A 20310-nucleotide genomic window follows, 5' to 3' on the forward strand; every position below is an offset into this window, starting at 1 on the left:
ATCCCAGTGCCACAATTAGATAATGAAATTTACATTTTGTCATTATGATTTTTTTATCTTCATTACGCGAGTAAGTTTAAATGAACACATAATAATGTAGAATAAATGGTAGAACACATTTTAACCTAAGATAGAAATAAATTTACATTTTATCACCATAATTTATGTTAGGAGCACACAATTTTGTCTTCCTGAAGTAAGCAAAGTTTTTTTTCCTCTATTTTTACTCAAAATGATGCCTTATTACTCCAGGAATTCATTCATTTTATAATAAATTTGTTCTCTGAGGAATGTTTTTAGTTTCCTTTTGAATATCTGCATGTTATAAATTTTTTTATATGGATGGGAAGCTTGTCATATACTTTTATTCCTGACTCAGTTACTCTCCTATGCATTTTTGTGAGAGTTGCAGAGTCTTGGTGGAAATTTTTCCCCCGTTTTGTGTTGTGCTTGTGAATGTCACAGTGTATCATTTGATCCCAGTGTGGCTGATGCTTGTGTTTTTATTTAGCACACTCTCCTGTACAGAAATTAGATTTGCTGTTAGTGTTCTATAAGTACAAAATAGAAACTTCAGTATTGCACGAGTATGATTTCAGCTCTTAGCTCAGTCATGCTTACAAGCATCATCTCATGGTTTAGTGACTTCTACTAATGGCCACAATGAATAGCTATGTAAACTATAGAGAATTCCACTCACAGCTGAAATGAATAGCAAAGTTCACTGCATTATTCATCAGTGCTTTGAAAAATAGTAAAATTTAGAAGAGAAGGTATACTTTTTTGAAGTTTGGCAATAATTTTCATTTATTACTAACTTGTTTTCAGCTTTATAATGCACTCAGAGGTCAAATACGTATTTTGTAGTCCCTTGGTTCTCTCATGTTCACATTACTTGAATACCACAGCTCATCCCAACAGACTACATATAATTTTCCACAGCGGTCACAGATGATATTATATTTGCTCGCTTATGCTGAAGACTTGTAATAAAGTTCTTGTAATACAGTTCATTCACCTTACAAAATTTTAGGTATTATTGATGTAAATATTTACATATAAAGCTAAGAGACATAAGGTACATAACATTTCATGATACTCACTTCAGCAACAGATTGTTGCATATAATGTGAAAATTATGTATGCAGGAACCCTTTAACTGACAATTTGTTACAAATTAGTATGACAGTACTTAGGCAGATCTTTGTCACTTAAATCTGATTTCTCATAATCTTTTTATGGAATAGTATGCTTTTTTCCTTAAGCCACTTTGCTAAAACAATTTTAAATGTACTGTATTGAACAAAAGGGCCAACTTTTGTAAGTTGATTGAAAAATCTAAGGTCTAGAATTTGTGGCATTTTTTACCCTTATCTGGTCTACAGCAGGGTATAACAGCTGATTATCCAGTTCTTGTGTTGTGTTCATGTATAGACATCCTAAAGTTGAAATAATTTAAATTCTCTACTTTTTTTAATTTGAGAAGGCATATAGATATATAGGTTAGGGATATTCATAACACTCGGCTCTTTGAAGTGATCACAAGATTAAGTAGGCTATATCTTTACTACTGTAGAATATCCTAGCCATACTGTGCACATTACTATTGTGAAATATGGCTCTCTATTAGCAGGTCTTACTCTTTTAGCAAGAGTCTCTGGAATTATTGCAGCATATGATACACTCCCCTATTTTTTACACTACTAACTTGTTTGTATTGTCTAGTACAAAAGAGATCAATAAATATAACAACAAAATAACAATAAAACAAAAGTTTTACAGAAGAGGGTTATCTGAATAGAAAAGCACAGTCCTCCAGACACAGCACAAAACTGTATTCAGAGTGCTTAAAATATTAATAGAACCCTCACTATACATTTCATAAAATGTATTTTATGTATTTGGGCCAAGCTTGAAGATTTTTAGACAAATGCTGACTTTCATAGCCGCAGTACCCAAAACAGGACAGCATTCCACATACAGTGAATGAAACAAACCAACACACAAAAGCATGTGACCCATATCAGTTTTAAACTTTATGACAGAGTGCCAATTTACATCAGAAAGTTACAAGAGGAAAATAAATTTAAAGCAGAATTTGAAAATATCATACTTAAACAATGTATATGTTATAACCTTTAATCACTAATAAATTGCGTGGATATACAAAAGGAGAAACACTAGCGGGTTACATGTTACTAACTCCGTATCTGTCATTCGACTGCCGTGCCGTGACATGCAGCCGGCGCCGTTCATAGCCAGGTGGCGCTCCCGCGCTCGGCCGAGCTGCGGAGCGCCTCTATCGCCGTGTTCGCGTAGGGGATACGGAATCGGATTTTGGGTTAAAAAATCGAATTTTTTTTATTGGCGTATTATATTCTGCCATGTTTCCTCTTTAAAATGACGTATCATACATAGCTCTACTACAATTATAACTATTTTATTTTTATATATTTGTGAGATCGGGTATTGCGCTTTAGTTATACACGTCTCTCGCGGCTGACCATGAACTTTTTGGCAGTACCTTTAAAGTGACATGAATTCAAATATCCCGGTTTCCAGCGACTATTTATACACTAGTTGCCCGAAAATGTTTCTCTCTGGTTTCCTCAAGTTACTCTTTGACTTTGTGGCGGGACTGTTTTGTAAACAGTGTGATATAAGAAAGTAGTTGTTGTTGAGTTATTTCGTATTTAGTGCTTCATTTTTCGCAGTGAAAATGCCTAGAGCTAAAGCAAAAGTATTTAAAAAGCGTGTGAACTGGCAAAAGAAAAGAAATAATGATTCATTAGCAAAGCAAAGCAGTTCATCATCATCACTGTTGGAAAATGTGAATCCACTTATTACTGATTTGCCGAACGAACTTACACCAAATGAAAACAGTGCTTCTCATAAAAAACTAAGAGATTTGGAAGAGAAATATAATTTACTTGATAGAGGGAATGAAGTTTTTGAACTCATTGATACGAATATATTGTGTGAAGCTCTTGAAAACAGTTTGTGCTGCAAAAAATGTCATGGAAACGTTTCTCTGAAAGTAGAATCCCATGTTGGCCTGGCTGCCCAGTTTAATTTAATATGCAGTGTTTGTAAATACAGCTGTAAGTTTCCAAGTTCGGTTTCAGTAACTGTAAATAATGGATACAAGAAAACTGAACTTTATAGTGTAAATATTAGGTTAGTTTATGGATTGCGAGCAATTGGTAAGGGCAAAGCAGCTGGTGATATGCTATGTGGTGTTCTAAATCTTCCAAGTGCACCTTCAAAGTTTGAAGCTTACAATTATGTACTAGGATCTGCAGTTGAAGATGTAGCACAGAAGTCAATGCAGGTTGCTGTGGAAGAAGCAGTGGAAGAAAATGACGGCAGTCGTGACCTCACAGTGGCGTTTGATGGCACGTGGCAGAAAAGGGGCCACACCTCCAACAATGGTGTTGTAACAGCAACTAGTGTTGATACTGGCAAGGTTATTGATGTTGCAATAATGTCTAAATACTGTAGGTGCACAGGCAGGCTGAAAAATGAACACAGTGATGACTGTATTGCTAATTATTATGGTAGTAGTGGTGGCATGGAGGTTGCTGGGGTGAAGAAAATTTTTCATCGCTCTTCACAGTGGTATAATGTTCGCTATGTCAAATATCTGGGAGATGGTGACTCTAAAGCATTCAAAGAAGTTTTGGAAAGCAAACCATATGGGAACAGTGTAAATATAAGCAAACTTGAATGTATAGGACATGTGCAGAAGAGAATGGGTGCCAGGCTGAGAAGGTTAAAATCAGTTATGAAAGGGAAAAAACTAGATGATGGGAAAACCTTGGATGGCAGAGGAAGATTGACTGATTCCATAATAGACCACATTCAGAACTGCTATGGCCTTGCAATCAAGCAAAATACAGGCAATCTTGAAGAAATGAGGAGAGCTATATTGGCTTTATATTTCCACACCGCATCCACGGATGAGCATCCACAACATGGTTTGTGCCCCAAAGGTGAAAACAGCTGGTGTAAATACAATAGGGGACTAACAACAGGAGAGAAATACATTCACCACCACAGTCTACCATCAGCCATCATGGCAGAAATAAAGCCCATTTTCAGAGATCTGGCTGACAGAAGTCTTCTGATGAAATGTCTTCACGGAAAAACGCAGAACCCCAACGAGTGCTTGAATAGTGTGATATGGCATCGTCTCCCAAAAACAGTGTTTGTCAGAATTAATACACTACATTTTGGTGTGTATGATGCTGTGGCAACCTTCAATCTTGGAAATATAACTAAATGCCAGCTCCTTCAAAAGTTGGGTATGTGTGTTGGTTCCCGTACGGTACGTGCTATGTTCTTTTTAGATCAGCACAGACTAAGGCATGCTGATAATATAATCAAGACATTAGTGAAAAAAGCAAGACAGGTGCAGAGGGGTGCCAAAAGAAGACTTGAAGATGATTATGAAGACTGTGAAGGGGGTATTAGCTACGGATCAGGAATGTTTTAATCTTCTTTCTCCGTTTCCCGTAAGTTTACTTTTTACTTCATCTAGGAACATTATCTCAGGTACTGGTCAACCTAGAAGTCTGAAATTTTTATGACATAGTGACATAGGTCCCTATAACATACTGAAACAACGATTTTTTAATTACTTGATTTACAAAAGACTTAGGGGTGATAGTCTAGTAAAAAGCGATGGAAAAAATTTACTTAAAAATAAATGTACAATATCTCTGTAAGAAAATACTTTGACAATAAACTGTTGTTTCAGTATTGTTGTAACATATGAATGCACATACAGTAAAATTTTTACCTCTCTGTCTCCAGTAGTTTGTGAGAAAATGTTCCCTATAGTAGGCATATATTAACATTGCGGGGATAGGTGATTCCGTATCCCCTTAAGCCACTTTGCTAAAACAATTTTAAATTTACTGTATTGAACAAAAGGGCCAACTTTTGTAAGTTGATTGAAAAATCTAAGGTCTAGAATTTGTGGCATTTTTTACCCTTATCTGGTCTACAGCAGGGTATAACAGCTGATTATCCAGTTCTTGTGTTGTGTTCATGTATAGACATCCTAAAGTTGAAATAATTTAAATTCTCTACTTTTTTTAATTTGAGAAGGCATATAGATATATAGGTTAGGGATATTCATAACACTCGGCTCTTTGAAGTGATCACAAGATTAAGTAGGCTATATCTTTACTACTGTAGAATATCCTAGCCATACTGTGCACATTACTATTGTGAAATATGGCTCTCTATTAGCAGGTCTTACTCTTTTAGCAAGAGTCTCTGGAATTATTGCAGCATATGATACACTCCCCTATTTTTTACACTACTAACTTGTTTGTATTGTCTAGTACAAAAGAGATCAATAAATATAACAACAAAATAACAATAAAACAAAAGTTTTACAGAAGAGGGTTATCTGAATAGAAAAGCACAGTCCTCCAGACACAGCACAAAACTGTATTCAGAGTGCTTAAAATATTAATAGAACCCTCACTATACATTTCATAAAATGTATTTTATGTATTTGGGCCAAGCTTGAAGATTTTTAGACAAATGCTGACTTTCATAGCCGCAGTACCCAAAACAGGACAGCATTCCACATACAGTGAATGAAACAAACCAACACACAAAAGCATGTGACCCATATCAGTTTTAAACTTTATGACAGAGTGCCAATTTACATCAGAAAGTTACAAGAGGAAAATAAATTTAAAGCAGAATTTGAAAATATCATACTTAAACAATGTATATGTTATAACCTTTAATCACTAATAAATTGCGTGGATATACAAAAGGAGAAACACTAGCGGGTTACATGTTACTAACTCCGTATCTGTCATTCGACTGCCGTGCCGTGACATGCAGCCGGCGCCGTTCATAGCCAGGTGGCGCTCCCGCACTCGGCCGAGCTGCGGAGCGCCTCTATCGCCGTGTTCGCGTACTAACGTAGCGGCATTTTTGAATGTCATGGCACTGTCACAACACTTTTCCCCCCTTGAAAAAAAAAAACACTCACTTCCTTGGAGACACGGACAGTGCGGAGACATCCATGGCCTCTTGGGAGGCCCCGAGAAGATCCCGCGGAGAAACACGAGAGTATGGTCAAAAATGTCCAGGACGGAAGCTTGCGCGTGGAATGTGCCTCCTGGACGAGATGATGGGTGAAAACTCCGGAGCAGCATCCATAGGTGTCGTGGACCTGGGGGTGTGCTCCAGAGAGATGGGTCCCGGAGAAGCCGCCGTCGCTACCGCTTCCGAGTACGCCGGAACCGGCCCCAGTCGCGAGAATAGTGTTGTGACAGTGCCATGACATTCAAAAGTGCCGCTACGTTAGTACGCGAACAAGGCGATAGAGGCGCTCCGCAGCTCGGCCGAGCGCGGGAGCACCACCTGGCTATGAACGGCGCCGGCCGCATGTCACGGCACGGCAGTTGAATGACAGATACGGAGTTAGTAACATGTAACCCGCTAGTGTTTCTACTTTTGTATTTCCACGCAATTTATTAGTGATTAAAGGTTATAACACTTTTTTAGAGCATAAATGATAGCGAGCGCCTCCTTTTCGATTTGAGAGTAACGCTGTTGGGCATCGTTGAGGGTCTTGGAAGCGTAGGCGATGGGTCGTTCCGACCCATCCTCATACCGATGGGCGAGAACAGCCCCTAGGCCATACTGTGACGTGTCAGTCGCCAGAACCAAGTGCTGACCCAGACGGAATGTGGCAAGACAAGGCGCCGACTGCAATTGAGCCTTCAGGCGGACAAAAGCCTACTCACACTCGGCGGACCAACAGAAAGGAACGTTTTTACGTAACAGCCGATGCAGATGATGAGCTACCGCCGCCGCAGAAGGAATGAATTTGTGATAATAAGCAACCTTGCCTAGAAACGCCTGAAGTTCTTTGACCGTAGATGGCCGGGGTAGAGCGGTAATGGCCGCAACGTGCTGTCGTAGAGGACGTATACCCTCACGGGACAAGTGGAAACCAAGATACACAACGGAGGGTTGGAAGAACTGTGACTTGTCCAGATTGCACTTCAACCCAGTGAATGCAGAACCTGAAACAGTGAACGCAAATTGCGAAGGTGCTCCTCAGTGGAGGCCCCCGTGACAACAATGTCATCCAGGTAGTTGATGCAGCCGGGAACGGAAGCCGTGAGCTGTTCCAAAAACCGCTGAAAAATGGCCGGCGCGCTAGCGACGCCAAATGGTAACCGCTGGTACTGATACAACCCACAGGGAGTGTTGATGATGAGAAATTCCTTGGAAGATGCATCCAACGGCAACTGATGGTACGCCTCCGATAAGTCAAGTTTGGAAAAGAACTGGCCCCCAGCGAGCTTGGTAAATAACTCCTCAGGACGGGGAAGAGGATAAGTGTCAATGAGGCTTTGAGCGTTGACAGTGGCTTTAAAATCACCACACAATCGCAGACTCCCATTTGGTTTAGAAACCACCACGATGGGCGATGCCCATTCGCTGGAGGTAACAGGAAGGAGAATCCCCGAAGCTGTTAACCTGTCTATCTCAGCTTTGACAGGTGCACGCAACGCCATCAGAATAGGGCGTGCCCAGAAAAACTTAGGGCGAGCCGTAGGTTTAAGAGTAATGTGGGCTTCAAAATCCTTGGCCCGACCCAGACCAGCAGAGAACACGGACGAGAATTCAGAACACAAGCCATCCAGCTGTTGATACGGAATGTCCTCAGATATGAGGTGCACATCATCATCAATGGAGAACCTAAACAACTGGAAAGCATCATAACCGAACAGGTTTCCAGTGCCCGCAAGATCCACCACATAAAACGTGAGGGGCCTAACAACAGACTTGTAGGCAGTGGAAGCATCAAACTGGCCAACAATAGGAATTTTCTGCTTATTATAAGTTCGTAGATTTTGCGTAACTGGAGACAAGGGAGGGGAGCCCAACTCCAAATACGTGCGAGAATTAATGAGAGCTACTGCAGAGCCAGTGTCCACTTGCATGCGAATGTCTTTATCCAGAACACGAACAGTAACAAACAACTTATTCGTTTGAGAAAACACACAGTTAACATCCATGTCCGATGCCTCGTCCTCGTCGACAGGAACTTTAGGGGACTGACACACAGAAGCAATGTGGCCTTTTTTCCTACATGAATTACACGTGGCCCAACGTTTTGGACACGCGGCTCTGTCATGCTGTACGAAACAACGTGGACAAGAAGGAAGGGCGGAACGAACCTGCTTCTGTGGTTGCTGTTTTCGCTGCGAGCGTGGCGGCCCAACACGACGTTGTTGACGCGAGTGCACCGCCGCCACATCGTCGTTTCCCTGTGAAACAGGCAAATTGTGTGCATCGAAAGTTGTTTGTACAACGCCTACATCACACCACGCGTCTATTTGCGCACCAGCAGCGTGAGACACTTCAAACGATTGAGCGATGCTGAGAACTTCCGACAACGACGGGTTTGGCAATTGTGAGGCACGTTGCCGAACTTCTTTATCAGGAGCAAGCCGTAAAATAGCGTCCTTAACCATTGAATCAGCGTAAGACTCATGATGAGTGTCCATGACAAACTGACATTTCCGACTCAGACCGTGTAGTTCCGCCGCCCAAGCCCGGTAAGATTGATGGGGCTGTTTATGACACCGGTAGAACGCCACACGGGCGGCAACGACATGGGTGTTTTTTCGGTAATAGTTGAACAATAAGTCACACATTTCTTGGAAGGACAGAGAGGCAGGTTCCCGCAGAGGGGCTAACTGAGATAGCAGCTGATAGATCCGTGGGGAAATCCAAGAGAGAAATAACGACTTACACATAGGAACATCGACAACGCCGAAAGCCAAGAAGTGTTGCCGCAAACGCTTCTCATAATCCTCCCAGTCTTCAGCAGCCTCGTCATAAGGAGGGAACGGAGGCGGAGAAGAGGAAGACAGACAATGAGTCAGCGACGTCGACAACGCCTGAATAGCAGCCGTCAGCTGTGTTTGTTGTTCAATAAGCGTGTGCATAAGCTGTTCCATGTCAGCCCCGACACAAACACACAATTCCACAATGCAGGAAAAAAAATATCCCATCCTCGTCGCCAAAAAGTGTTGTAACCTTTAATCACTAATAAATTGCGTGGATATACAAAAGTAGAAACACTAGCGGGTTACATGTTACTAACTCCATATCTGTCATTCGACTGCCATGCCGTGACATGCGGCCGGCGCCATTCATAGCCAGGTGGCGCTCCCGCGCTCGGCCGAGCTGCGGAGCGCCTCTATCGCCGTGTTCGCGTACTAACGTAGCGGCACTTTTGAATATCGTGGCACTGTCACAACAGTATACTTGGCAACAACATTTTACTGGTATGTTCATATTAAGCCAAAACCTTAGCTAGAGTCTTTTGCCCTTAATATTTTCATTAAGTTTACATATCTGACAGAAAGCTGCTGTCTGAAGTAAAACTTTTAATGAAACTTTTCTTATTGTTTGTTGCTTATGAGGAACAAGAGTGTGGGCTTGAAAGGAACAGGCTATGAATTTATAACAATAAAAGACTGTATGTATATGCTGGTATAAAAATTTATAACATGTTACATTAGAAATAAAATTGAAAATCTCCAGATACTCAAAAACAAGCTAAAAAGGATACCTCTTTAACAACTCCTTTCACAATATATCAGGATATGTGGACTAGGAAGTTTAAATACAGTGTAACTCTAATGTTTATCTTAAACATATCTTGACTTTTCCACTATATAAACAACTGTTTGTTTGCTGTAGTAGATGAAAACAAGAGCCAAATAGTAGGATAGTAGTAGTTTTTCCCTCACAGTAGTTCTTTTTCTCCTAATGTGCATAACCAGCATCACACACATAAAAAAACTGATAATTTAAAAGAAACAACAGTCTTTTTATTAATGTTCCAGTATTATATTACTGTTGATAAATTGCTTTTTTCACATAATGGGTGGACAACTAACCAGTCCTGCAGTATTTGTTTGAACAGTCATTCTAATAATTCTTTTACAGATTGTGGGAGCTTATTAAATAATTTGTGTTTCATGAGCTCACAGCTTTAAGTGATTTTGACAGTCTGTGGTCTGGAGTATGAATGCCTCTATTCTGTCTTCTGCCATAACAATGTAAAGTTTCTCTGCAAAGTTGCCTTAACAAATAAACTGCTCTTCACAACTTACCACTAATGGATTCCACATGTTGACCTCAACATAATTTATCATCTAAACATTTTGGATGATTTTGTTGTTATTTTGATTGTAACTTTCGTATATATTGTTAAATTAAATTGATTGTTATTGAAGCGGTAGGGTATATGTGTAACGAATAAAATATCCCAGAACCAGAAAGTGTATGTGTAGGTATATTTATCTGAGGCAGTTAAATAAAGTGGCCGAAGTCACCCCATGGATTGGGGTGATTCCAGACATATGTGTTTTTTAAATCTCTGTCTGAAGTTACAGTATATAGAGGGTGAATTTGGACAGTTACTGCCTTTTGTAAAATTCTAAATGCTTCTTATTTGATTTTGTTGACATTTTTACACATTTTAAGGCAGCCCTTTGTTACGAATAAGCAATATGGAATGATATAATGAATTTTATATATTACAGATAAGTTTTTATTTTGCAAGAATTTAAATAAAATTTTTTTTTACAATTCTTAACTGAAAGGCAGAAAAAAAACAAAGTAATTTAACTAAAAGGTCAAAATAATTTTTCTGACTCCTCTTTCTAAATTAAGTTGCAAACACTTAAAATAAACGATTGTCTTTGAGTCTAAAGCACATCTTCTCGAAAAATGAACATTCCTCTCTTCTCAAATGGTGTGGGAAGTATTCTCGAAATTTGCAATTTTTGTATTGTCTTTTCATCGGGGACATTAGGAAACACGAATATGTTTTTACTGTTCTCGTGTGGGTGCAAGAATTTCACACTTACTTCCATAGCACCAACATTTGTGGCCACTCCAACATACTGCCTTGTTTGCTCCTTGTTTCCACATTTATATTTGTACTCTGCAACAAGAAAAGCCTCTTCTTTCAGCACTAAAACTTCATTGGATGATGTGTCGTTTTCACTTTCACTACTGCTAGAAGCACTGTCACTTGTTTCAGCACTGTTTTCGTTTCCTTGAAAATCTCGGCCAGTGATAGATTTTCCAGGTTTAACGTCTAGTTTGCAGCAGTGGTGGGAGCTACCAAGCTTATTTTGAGGATAAAAAATTTATTTGAGCATCTCTTCAAAAGTTGAAGACCATGCGTCTGTGTTGCTTTGCCTTCTCTCCTCATTATCAGGCAATTTTTGTAAGACATGATCTGGATCAAAAGGTATTAGGCCCATGGCATAAAATCCACCCCTTATGTTTTCCTTGAAGTTTGCTGAAATCTTAGTCAGTGTCTGCTTCAGAGGAGATGGGAAGGCATCCTTGGAAATAGTCCCATGAGTGTGTTTTGTTTTTTCCAATCAGTTAATACAGCTCGCCACACTGCTTTCATTGACCTGAAGAAGCTTACATCAAGAAGTTGGAGGAGGTGCGTGCTATGGGAGGGGGGGGGGGGGGGGAGGAGAATGAATGAAATAAAATATTGTTCCACTCGCAGTCTTCAATAACACATAGAGACACGTGACTGGATAAGTTGTCTCCAATCATGACTGCCTCTTCAAAGAGGGCACAGCGATTGTAAAGAGCCAGTCTTCAAATACTGGAAGGGCAAACCATCCACTTTTGTTCCTATTGAAACGGGTTCCTTGTGGTCCACCTTCTTGCCACGTGTCCCACAAATGCTCTGATTTGTAAAGGATGTATGGAGGAAGCAGTTTACCATCAGCACTAGCTGCCATCATTATTGACACACTAGATTTTGATGAGTCCATCACTTTTTCAGCATGCTTGCTCCCCCATTTTGTAATTATCTGCTGCTTCCCTGGATCATCTGAAATGTTGGTTTCATCATGGTTGATCATGTTGCTAGGTGGGAGATTTTCCAGCTTTGCCTTGGTATTGGAAAAAAACATGTTAACAGTCTCTTTGTTCACTTCCGCACGAGCTCGTTTAATATTTTCGCTTAAGCAAACGGAAAGATCTTCTGACTGTCATTTGATGAATAAATGCACCCATTCTTCTCCTGGCAAATTATTACAAAATTTCTTCTCTTTTCAGGCAGATTTATCAAGCTAGCCTTTAACTAAATATCTAATATCCAATTTAGTGAAAGGAAATCCCCAATGTGCAGCCCTCAAGATACCTTGCTTCATTATTTTTTCTTCTTCTTTATTTGGCACTGGCTGTCCTCCCATTCTTTTCAGATGTGCTTCCTGCATTTTATTTTGTAGGGTTGATTTAGGTATACCATACAAATCACATGCTTTTCTGTATGATAATTTACCACTCTGAATATCATGAACAGCTTTATCTAAAAGTTCTGGGTCATAATTACACCATACTGTAGCACCTCTCCTGCTCTTATACATTCTTGACGTTGTCCGAAATCACCCCACACAGTACACAGTTTTACAAAAACTGTCATTATTTTATAACCTTGCATGAGAAACTCGACAAACTTGTACAGAAATTGTCTGAATGCTGTTAGCTACTGAGCTCATTGACAATTACAGTTACAATAACTTCCCACTCAGCACAACAATAGAAAGTTTCCACTTTACGATAATGCATGGATTTTCAACACTGAGACTGTTCATCAATTATTCACCTAGGGAAACAATTGATGCAAAATAAAAGTTGTGGAAAGCAATTAATGCAATCTTGTGCTTAAAATAACTGATGCACAGATGTTAAAATAAGTAACTATTTGTTTCTATGCAGTGGCAAAGAGCAAATAAGCCATACTGTCTGAATTTGCCCCAGTGTCTGAAATCACCCCATTTGACGGTACTCCCAAGAACTAAAAACAGCTTGGATCGTCTTTTAGAAGCTTTTCTTAAGGGTAAAAACCATCTGCTGGATTATGATTTGATTCAGCAAGAATCCATTTGCTTTTAACAAATAGGCTGCTTGTTTTAAGACTACTGTAGTTTTAAGATTACTGAAGATTACTGAAATCATTACTACTGTAAATAAAAATTGTATCATCTGCATATAGCAATGTCATTGACTTTACAGCTGTTGGCAAATCATCAGTAGTTATTAGGAACAGAAAACGCCCAGTACAGATCCCTGTGGAACACCTACCTGGACTTCTTCTATACTGGACATTTCTTCGGCATCACAGATAACTTTTTTATGGTTCTTTAGATATGTTTTTAATATTTTGTGTGAGGGAATTCCCACTAGCCATAATTTGCTAACACTATACTTCACACAAACGGCCTATAATGGCTACTCTTGCCTGTTAATATAAGCTTCACTTGTTCCACATAATATAATGAATGAATAAGTGAACCACTTGGCCCTTTGTTTATCTTGCTCTCTTAGTCCTGTATCACATGCTTCATTTGTTCTCTCCTGGCTGTAGGCAGCACAGAAGTATCCTCAAAGTGAATCCACATTTCTGTTTGTGTTGTGGTGAAAAAAATATGTGAAAATGACCGTCAGTGATAGTATTCTGTGTATAACATTATCACCACTCAAATTCAGCCTAAAAAACACAGTAAAGAAAATTTACTGGTGTTTCTTATATCTGTGCATATTAAATGAATGTTTGATTGTCAGTACAAAATGTTAGATGAGCTGAACTGCCTGAACAGCTTTGTTGCAGTTGTATCGCTTCTTTCATTTCCATTTGTGACTGCACAGCTCCCCATTGCCCATATTTATATGTGTACACTACTGATGTCAGTTTCAAGAAACAGTATGAATTCACTGAACCAAACTTGGGTATTGATATATAACAGCTCTAAACACCAAATTTAATCACTCAACACTGGTTCACACACCCTAAGTCCATTTTCAAATTATTTGAAATTGTCATTTTACAGAAATACTCCCATTTAATCTCAATTCTGAGAGCAGCTGAACACCATATGAAACATAGCAGTGGAGACCTTTCCATAATTTCTTACAGCATCATCATGATGTGACATGTCACAATAGAATGCAACATATGCTGCCGTAGTTTGTGTCTTGGAAGATATCGATAGAATGCACAGAACACTATCATTATGGAAACTTCCAGAGTGATCATTCTCATAACTATCATTAATGGTAATTCTGTAAAAAAAAATTTTTTTCCAATGTTTGGTTGGTTAGCATGTTTTACGTGAAAATCTTAATTAGCAAAAGAAGCTCCTGTTACAAACACATTCGTTATTTTTCCAGTTGTATTTTCAGCTGATGTTCATTTATAAAATTGCAATCTTGCTTTTCTGTTAATGAACTGACTCTTGTACTTTTTGTTCAATATTTATTGATTGCTAACAGAGTAAGAAGTTTAGGAATAAAGACATTCCCAGTAAACACTGCTGCAGGGGAAGGAAATAAGTGACAGAGGAAGGAAAAGCTCTTGCTTTCTCACTCAGTACTGACACTGCACACTAGATGTCTGTTTCACGTTATAGTTAAGGCAAAAGAAGATTCCTGACAACTGGCAGGGCTTTTTCAGCTGTCACCTGCAGGCAGAAATAGTAGGCATCTGTAAAGCTGCAACATGTTACATCAGTGGTTGAGGTAGATACATGGAGCTGTCATATCAAACCCATTGCCACTAATCTTCCTTTCCTAACTCTGCTACAGGTATCTCAAAATTAACCCAAGGCAGTGACTGATGACCTTGTTGTTTGGTTCCTTACTGACCCCCCCCCCCCCCCCCCCCAGTCAATCAACCAGAAAGCATGACAAAAAATTGCAGGCAACTGGTATACTTTGTGATCTGTCAAAGGCGTTTGACTGTGTAAATCACAATATCCTTTAAATAAATCAGAATATTATAGTGTAACAGGAAATGCTGCAAAATGGTTCAAATCTTACATCTCTGGCAGGAAACAAAGGGTGTTATTAGGAAAGAGACATGTATCAAGCCATCCCACAAGGTTCCATTTTAGGGCCCTTACCTTTTCTTGTGTATATCAATGACCTTTCATCAGACACATTACCAGATGCCAAGTTTGCTTTGTTTTCTGATGATACAAACATTGCAATAAATAACAAATCAAGTGTAGTCTTAGAAAGATCAGCTAATAAAATATTTGTGGACGCTAATCACTGGTTCCTAGCCAATTCTTTGTCACTAAACTTTGAAAAAACACACTACATGCAGTTCAGAACTTGTAAGGGGTGTCCCACGAGTATATGCCTAACATACGATGACAAGCAGATAGAAGAAGTGGACAGTGTTAAATTCTTGAGATTACAGCTTGATAATAAAATCAACTGGGAGGAGCACACCACAGAACTGCTGAAGCGTCTTAACAAATCTCTATTTGCAATGCAAATTGTGTCAGACATAGGGGATATAAAAATGAAATGGCTGGCATACTATGCTTACTTTCATTCCATAATATCATGTGGGATTAATTTTTTGGGGTAATTCATCAAGCCAAGCTAAAGTTTTCCGGGCACAAAAATGTGCAGTAAGAGTTATATGTGGTGTGAACTTAAGAACATCCTGCAGAAGCCTGTTTAAGGAGCTAGGGATACTAACTACTGCTTCCCAATATATTTATTCCTTAATGAAATTTGTCATTAAAAATATATCAATTTTTCAAACCAACAGCTCAATTCATGGAATCAATATTAGAAATAAGAATCTTCACAAGGCTTTAAAGTCACTTAGTCTTGTACAAAAAGGTGTGCATTATTCTTGGAACAAACATTTTCAATAACTTGCGAGCCGCTATAAAAAGCTTAACAACCAATGAAATTCAGTTTAAGAGAAGTCTAAAGGATTTAATGGTGGACAACTCCTGTGTAATGTGTTCATTGTAAATAAGTATTATAGTAGTTGTATTACACATTTTATTACCTTATAAATAAATAAATAAACTTTTTTATTTTAAATTCACTGCATTTGTATTTGTAAAATGACTCTTTCATATAGTGTACATTAAAAAATGATGATCATTCCACTTGGGACCTCAGGAATGGTACATTAGCTTATTTGTTTTAGTTGTAAATATTTGTCATGTATTGTTGTTTTTCTGACATGTTCTACATCCTGGAGGACCTCCTCACTATGGATCAATTGAAATGAAAGTAAATCTAATCTAATCTAATCTTCACTGTGTGTTGAAACCTTTGAAGAGTCCTGGGTTATGTCCTCAGTGGGGCAGGAATTGCTCCATTGCAAAAGTGTCACACACAATAGTTAGGTTACTAAGGCTCAAAGTGGTTGAACTAAAAGGCTTCTGACCTCAACCAAAGAAGAAATAGGCCACAAAGTGGACAACAAAGTTATGCAGATAGTAGATGGAAGACATTTATTCATAAACTGTCAGAATAAAGGCATAATTCACTGTATTTATCATTTCTTGCGGTATTAACAATGCTCTGTTATCACAGATTCTACATATTCGGAAATTATAAAGTAATTATTAAACAAATGACATCTTTTTTAGTTAGTTGCTGACCAACTTGTTTCTCTGACAGCTGTGTTTGCAAACTTGCTGTTGTGAAGTCTTGTTTTCATAAGTTCTTCCTCCCTGTCTGGGACGTACTGTTTTCAAGCATGCTCTCTTACATGATAAAATTTTACTTTGCAATGTTTAATTATTAATTATTTATTGTTTAATACTTGCAGTATAATATTAAATGTGTTTTCTGATTGTCCTCTAAGAATTTTAGTGTGCTTTGTTCACTGTCATTTCCATGTCAATTGCAATGACGTATTTATTAATAATCCTGTTACATGTCTCTCTGCATGGAAAATATAAAATAGCTGTGAATATGAGATGTTTCAAAACTGAATCTAAATTTAAAAAAAAATATTTCCAATTAATGTGTTTTTCTTCCAGCATGCTCTTTCTCAAAAGATGAAAGCAAAGGGAGAGAAACGTGACCACTGGCTGGACTACGCAGATGATAAACATGACAAGAACCTTATTGAAGATATAAAGGCAACACTAAGAGTTATGTTTTTGTACATCCCATTGCCAATTTTCTGGGCACTTTTTGATCAACAGGTAAAAAATTTGGTGTATAAGTATTAAAACATTTACTCATATTCACATACTCATTAATTCATTACTTGGTCAACAATGTCAAGATAAACAATGTTGTAATGTATTTCACCACATAACATTCTTGTGATACATTTGTGGGTATCATGTATTGTTGGACAGTAATAACACACACTAAGTATCAAATATGCATTTATTAATCACCGAGACATAATGAACAAACATGGCAGAAGTGCAAGTTACGTGCCGAGAATGAGCTAGAACAAAGCAGTCCAAAGAAATAAGAAGTCAAAGATAGGACGCTCTGTGCCAGAGATCCCACAGAGCTGCTCACGCCCCCCTCTCCCCCCCTCCCCTCCCCTCCATGGTAGGGCGGTAAAGAGCGGAGGGAAGCTTCATCATGTGAATTCGTAATCTTTGCGCCAGCATGTTGGTTGTAGGCGGCGGCTGGCACGAGAAGTAGGCATGTCACAATCTGCGGTGCAAGGGTCCCATGGTTCCAATTGCTGCACAGGTGGAGAGACGGCCGAAGGCATGTCAGCAGCATCGGGAGGCAGGTCGGTGAGTGAACACGTCGGTTTTAGTCAATTAACAGACACAGTCTGTGGACGTCCATGTAAGTGGATGACACCGTGTTCTTACTGTGACATAGCACGCAGTGAGGGCCCGAATAAGGTGACTGCAAGGCTGCTCACACAGTATCGTCCCGCAGCATCACAGAGTCGCACGAAGCAAGGCTCTTGTGGACAAACACAGGCAGGGTGGAGTGAGGGCATGGAAGTGGGGTAGGGAGGCGTGCGATGTGCATACAAGCCCATTCAACCATAGCAGGAACGTCCACGGTAGCGACTGATGGTGTATCCTCGACGAACTCGGTGGGAGGGAGGAGTGCTTTGTCGTATAGAATCTCAGTGGGCAAGGCATTCAAGTCTTCTTTATGAGCTGAGCGAATACCCAGTAGGTGTCACATGAGGGGCTCAGACCATAGGCTGCCATGGCACATAAACGTGACCTTGAGTGTGCAGTGCAACTGTTCAACCAGGCCATTTGCCTGTGGGGGGGTAAGCCATGGTGTGAAATTTGGCGACGCTGTAGAGTTCGCAGAGTTGTGCAAAGAGGGCAGACTCAAACTGGTTTCCCTGGTTGGTCATGAGAGACAGGGAACGATTGAAACGTGCAACCCACACAGAGACAAAGGAACATGCGATGGTGTCGGTCATGATGTTAATAAGAGGGACGGCCTCGACCCAGAGGGTCACATGGTTGATGATCAATCAGATGTATCTGAACCCTCGGAAGGGCAGAGGGGACAAATGACATCAATATGGACGTGCCAAAGACTCCCCTTTGGAATGTCAAACTTGCCCAATGGAGGCTGAGTGTGCCTGATGAACTTGCTGCACTGGCATGGGATGCATGTGCAGGTCCAAGTGCAGCAGTCATGCTTCACGCCGGGCCAGACAAAGCACTGCATAACCAGCTCCATCGTGGCTCTTGTTCCGGGGTGGGCCAAGCCATGCAAGGCAGTTAAGATCCTGTGACAAAGAGCGATAGGGACCAGGGAGAGGGGTGTGCCTGTAGAAGTATCACAAAGGAGAGGGATCGTCGACCCGTGTAGTATATGGGGCTGGACAGAGAGCGATGACTCGTTGTTTGATATTATTCACTGTATGTCATCATATTCAGCCTGAAGTAGGGCAAGCTCCTCCAGATTCAGCAGTGTGGTTAGCACACAGATGCAGGAAAGGTAGTCAGCCACAATGTTCTCCACACTATGTATATAGCATGTGTCCGAAGAGTGCTAACACATGTAGTCCATATGGTGGAAGATCCTTAGCAGGATTACAAATAGCATCCATGAGTAGCTTGTGATCTGCATTGATCGTGAAAGGCCACCCCTTGAGGTCACTATGGAAAGGTTTAATCACCTCATACACTGCGAAGAGCTCACAGTTGAAAGCAGACCATTTACACTAGCTCTTGGCCAGTATTTTCGAAATGAAGCAGAGGGGTTGGGTGTAGTCAGCAGTGTGCCGTTTGAAACAGCGCCCACAGCTGACCTCAGGGTCAGGGTGGGTGAGTGTGATGGCCTTGCTCAGGGCTGTTTTAAGGTTACCAAAAGTGTTGATTGGTGACTCTGTGTGTGCATAACGACCATATACATTATATTAGAAGGAAGGTCAGTGTTGGCCATAATATTGATGGTTTATTGACAGCAAAATCGATTTTAAACCACATAGTGATCATTTTCAGTGCTGTAGTGCACAAATTAAACTCGTAGGCACTGGTGTCAAGTTATTATCAGTAACAAAAGCTATGAAATGATCACAATAACTCACATAACTCATATTGTGATCATTTCATAGCTTTTGTTACTGATAATAACTTGACACCAGTGCCTATGAGTTTAATTTGTACACTACAGCACTGAAGATGATCACTATGTGATTGAAAATCGATTTTGCTGTCAATAAACCATCAATATTATGGCCAACACTGACCTTCCTTCTAAGTTACCAAAAGTGTCGAGCATGGGTTTGGTCCACTCCAACTTCTGTACCCCAGTGGTGCTTTTGCTGGAGATGGTGTTGGTGAGGCCCATTTTGATGGAGGCAGCCTGAGGAATATGGCGACAATAAAAATTAGCCATACCCAGAAAACAACGAAGCTGAGCATAATCCTCGGGGAGAGGGTATGGTTTTGACACAAGAACTCATTGGTTGGAGACCATTGGCGGAGACAATATGGCCTAGGAAGGTCACTGATGTGGAACACAGTTGAGATTTATCATGGTTGATCACCACACCATTGGTAGTGAGGGCCAAATGAACCACGTCAAGGTGAACTTGATGCTTTTCAGCGGGGGGAGGAAAAGATCAGTATATCATCTAAGTAAGCATAAGCAAATGGCAGAGGGATCAAAGTGGAATCAATAAATCACTGCCATGCCTGTGCAAAATTTTTCAATCCATAAGGCATGTAGCAGTATTCAGATAGGCCAAAGGGTGTGACAATGGCCATCTTAGAAATATCCGGTGGATGCATAAGGATCTGATGGTATGCCTTGGAACAATCTAAAGTTGAGAAAAAATTAGAACCATGTAGTAATTGCATGAAATCTTGTTTATGAGGAATGCGGTAGTTATCGATAATGGTGTGAGTGTTAAGGGACATGTAGTCCCCACACAAGCACAAGGTGCCGTCATTTTTAGGAACAATGTAAATGGGTGAAGACCAGTTGCTA

General features: G+C 39.9%; 1 protein-coding gene across 3 annotated transcripts in view; it reads left to right on the forward strand.

Moving 5' to 3' along the window:
* Positions 1 to 20310, forward strand: part of LOC124613181 (peptide transporter family 1) — a 341779-nt gene that overhangs the window by 253567 nt on the left and 67902 nt on the right. For all 3 annotated transcript variants that reach the window (XM_047141820.1, XM_047141821.1, XM_047141822.1), the window contains one exon: positions 16902 to 17069. In XM_047141820.1, coding sequence (XP_046997776.1) covers positions 16902 to 17069 — 168 coding nt within the window. The remainder of the gene's footprint in view (positions 1 to 16901; positions 17070 to 20310) is intronic.

The sequence above is a fragment of the Schistocerca americana genome, chromosome 4, assembly GCF_021461395.2.
Source record: "Schistocerca americana isolate TAMUIC-IGC-003095 chromosome 4, iqSchAmer2.1, whole genome shotgun sequence".
NCBI classification, from domain to species: domain Eukaryota; kingdom Metazoa; phylum Arthropoda; class Insecta; order Orthoptera; family Acrididae; genus Schistocerca; species Schistocerca americana.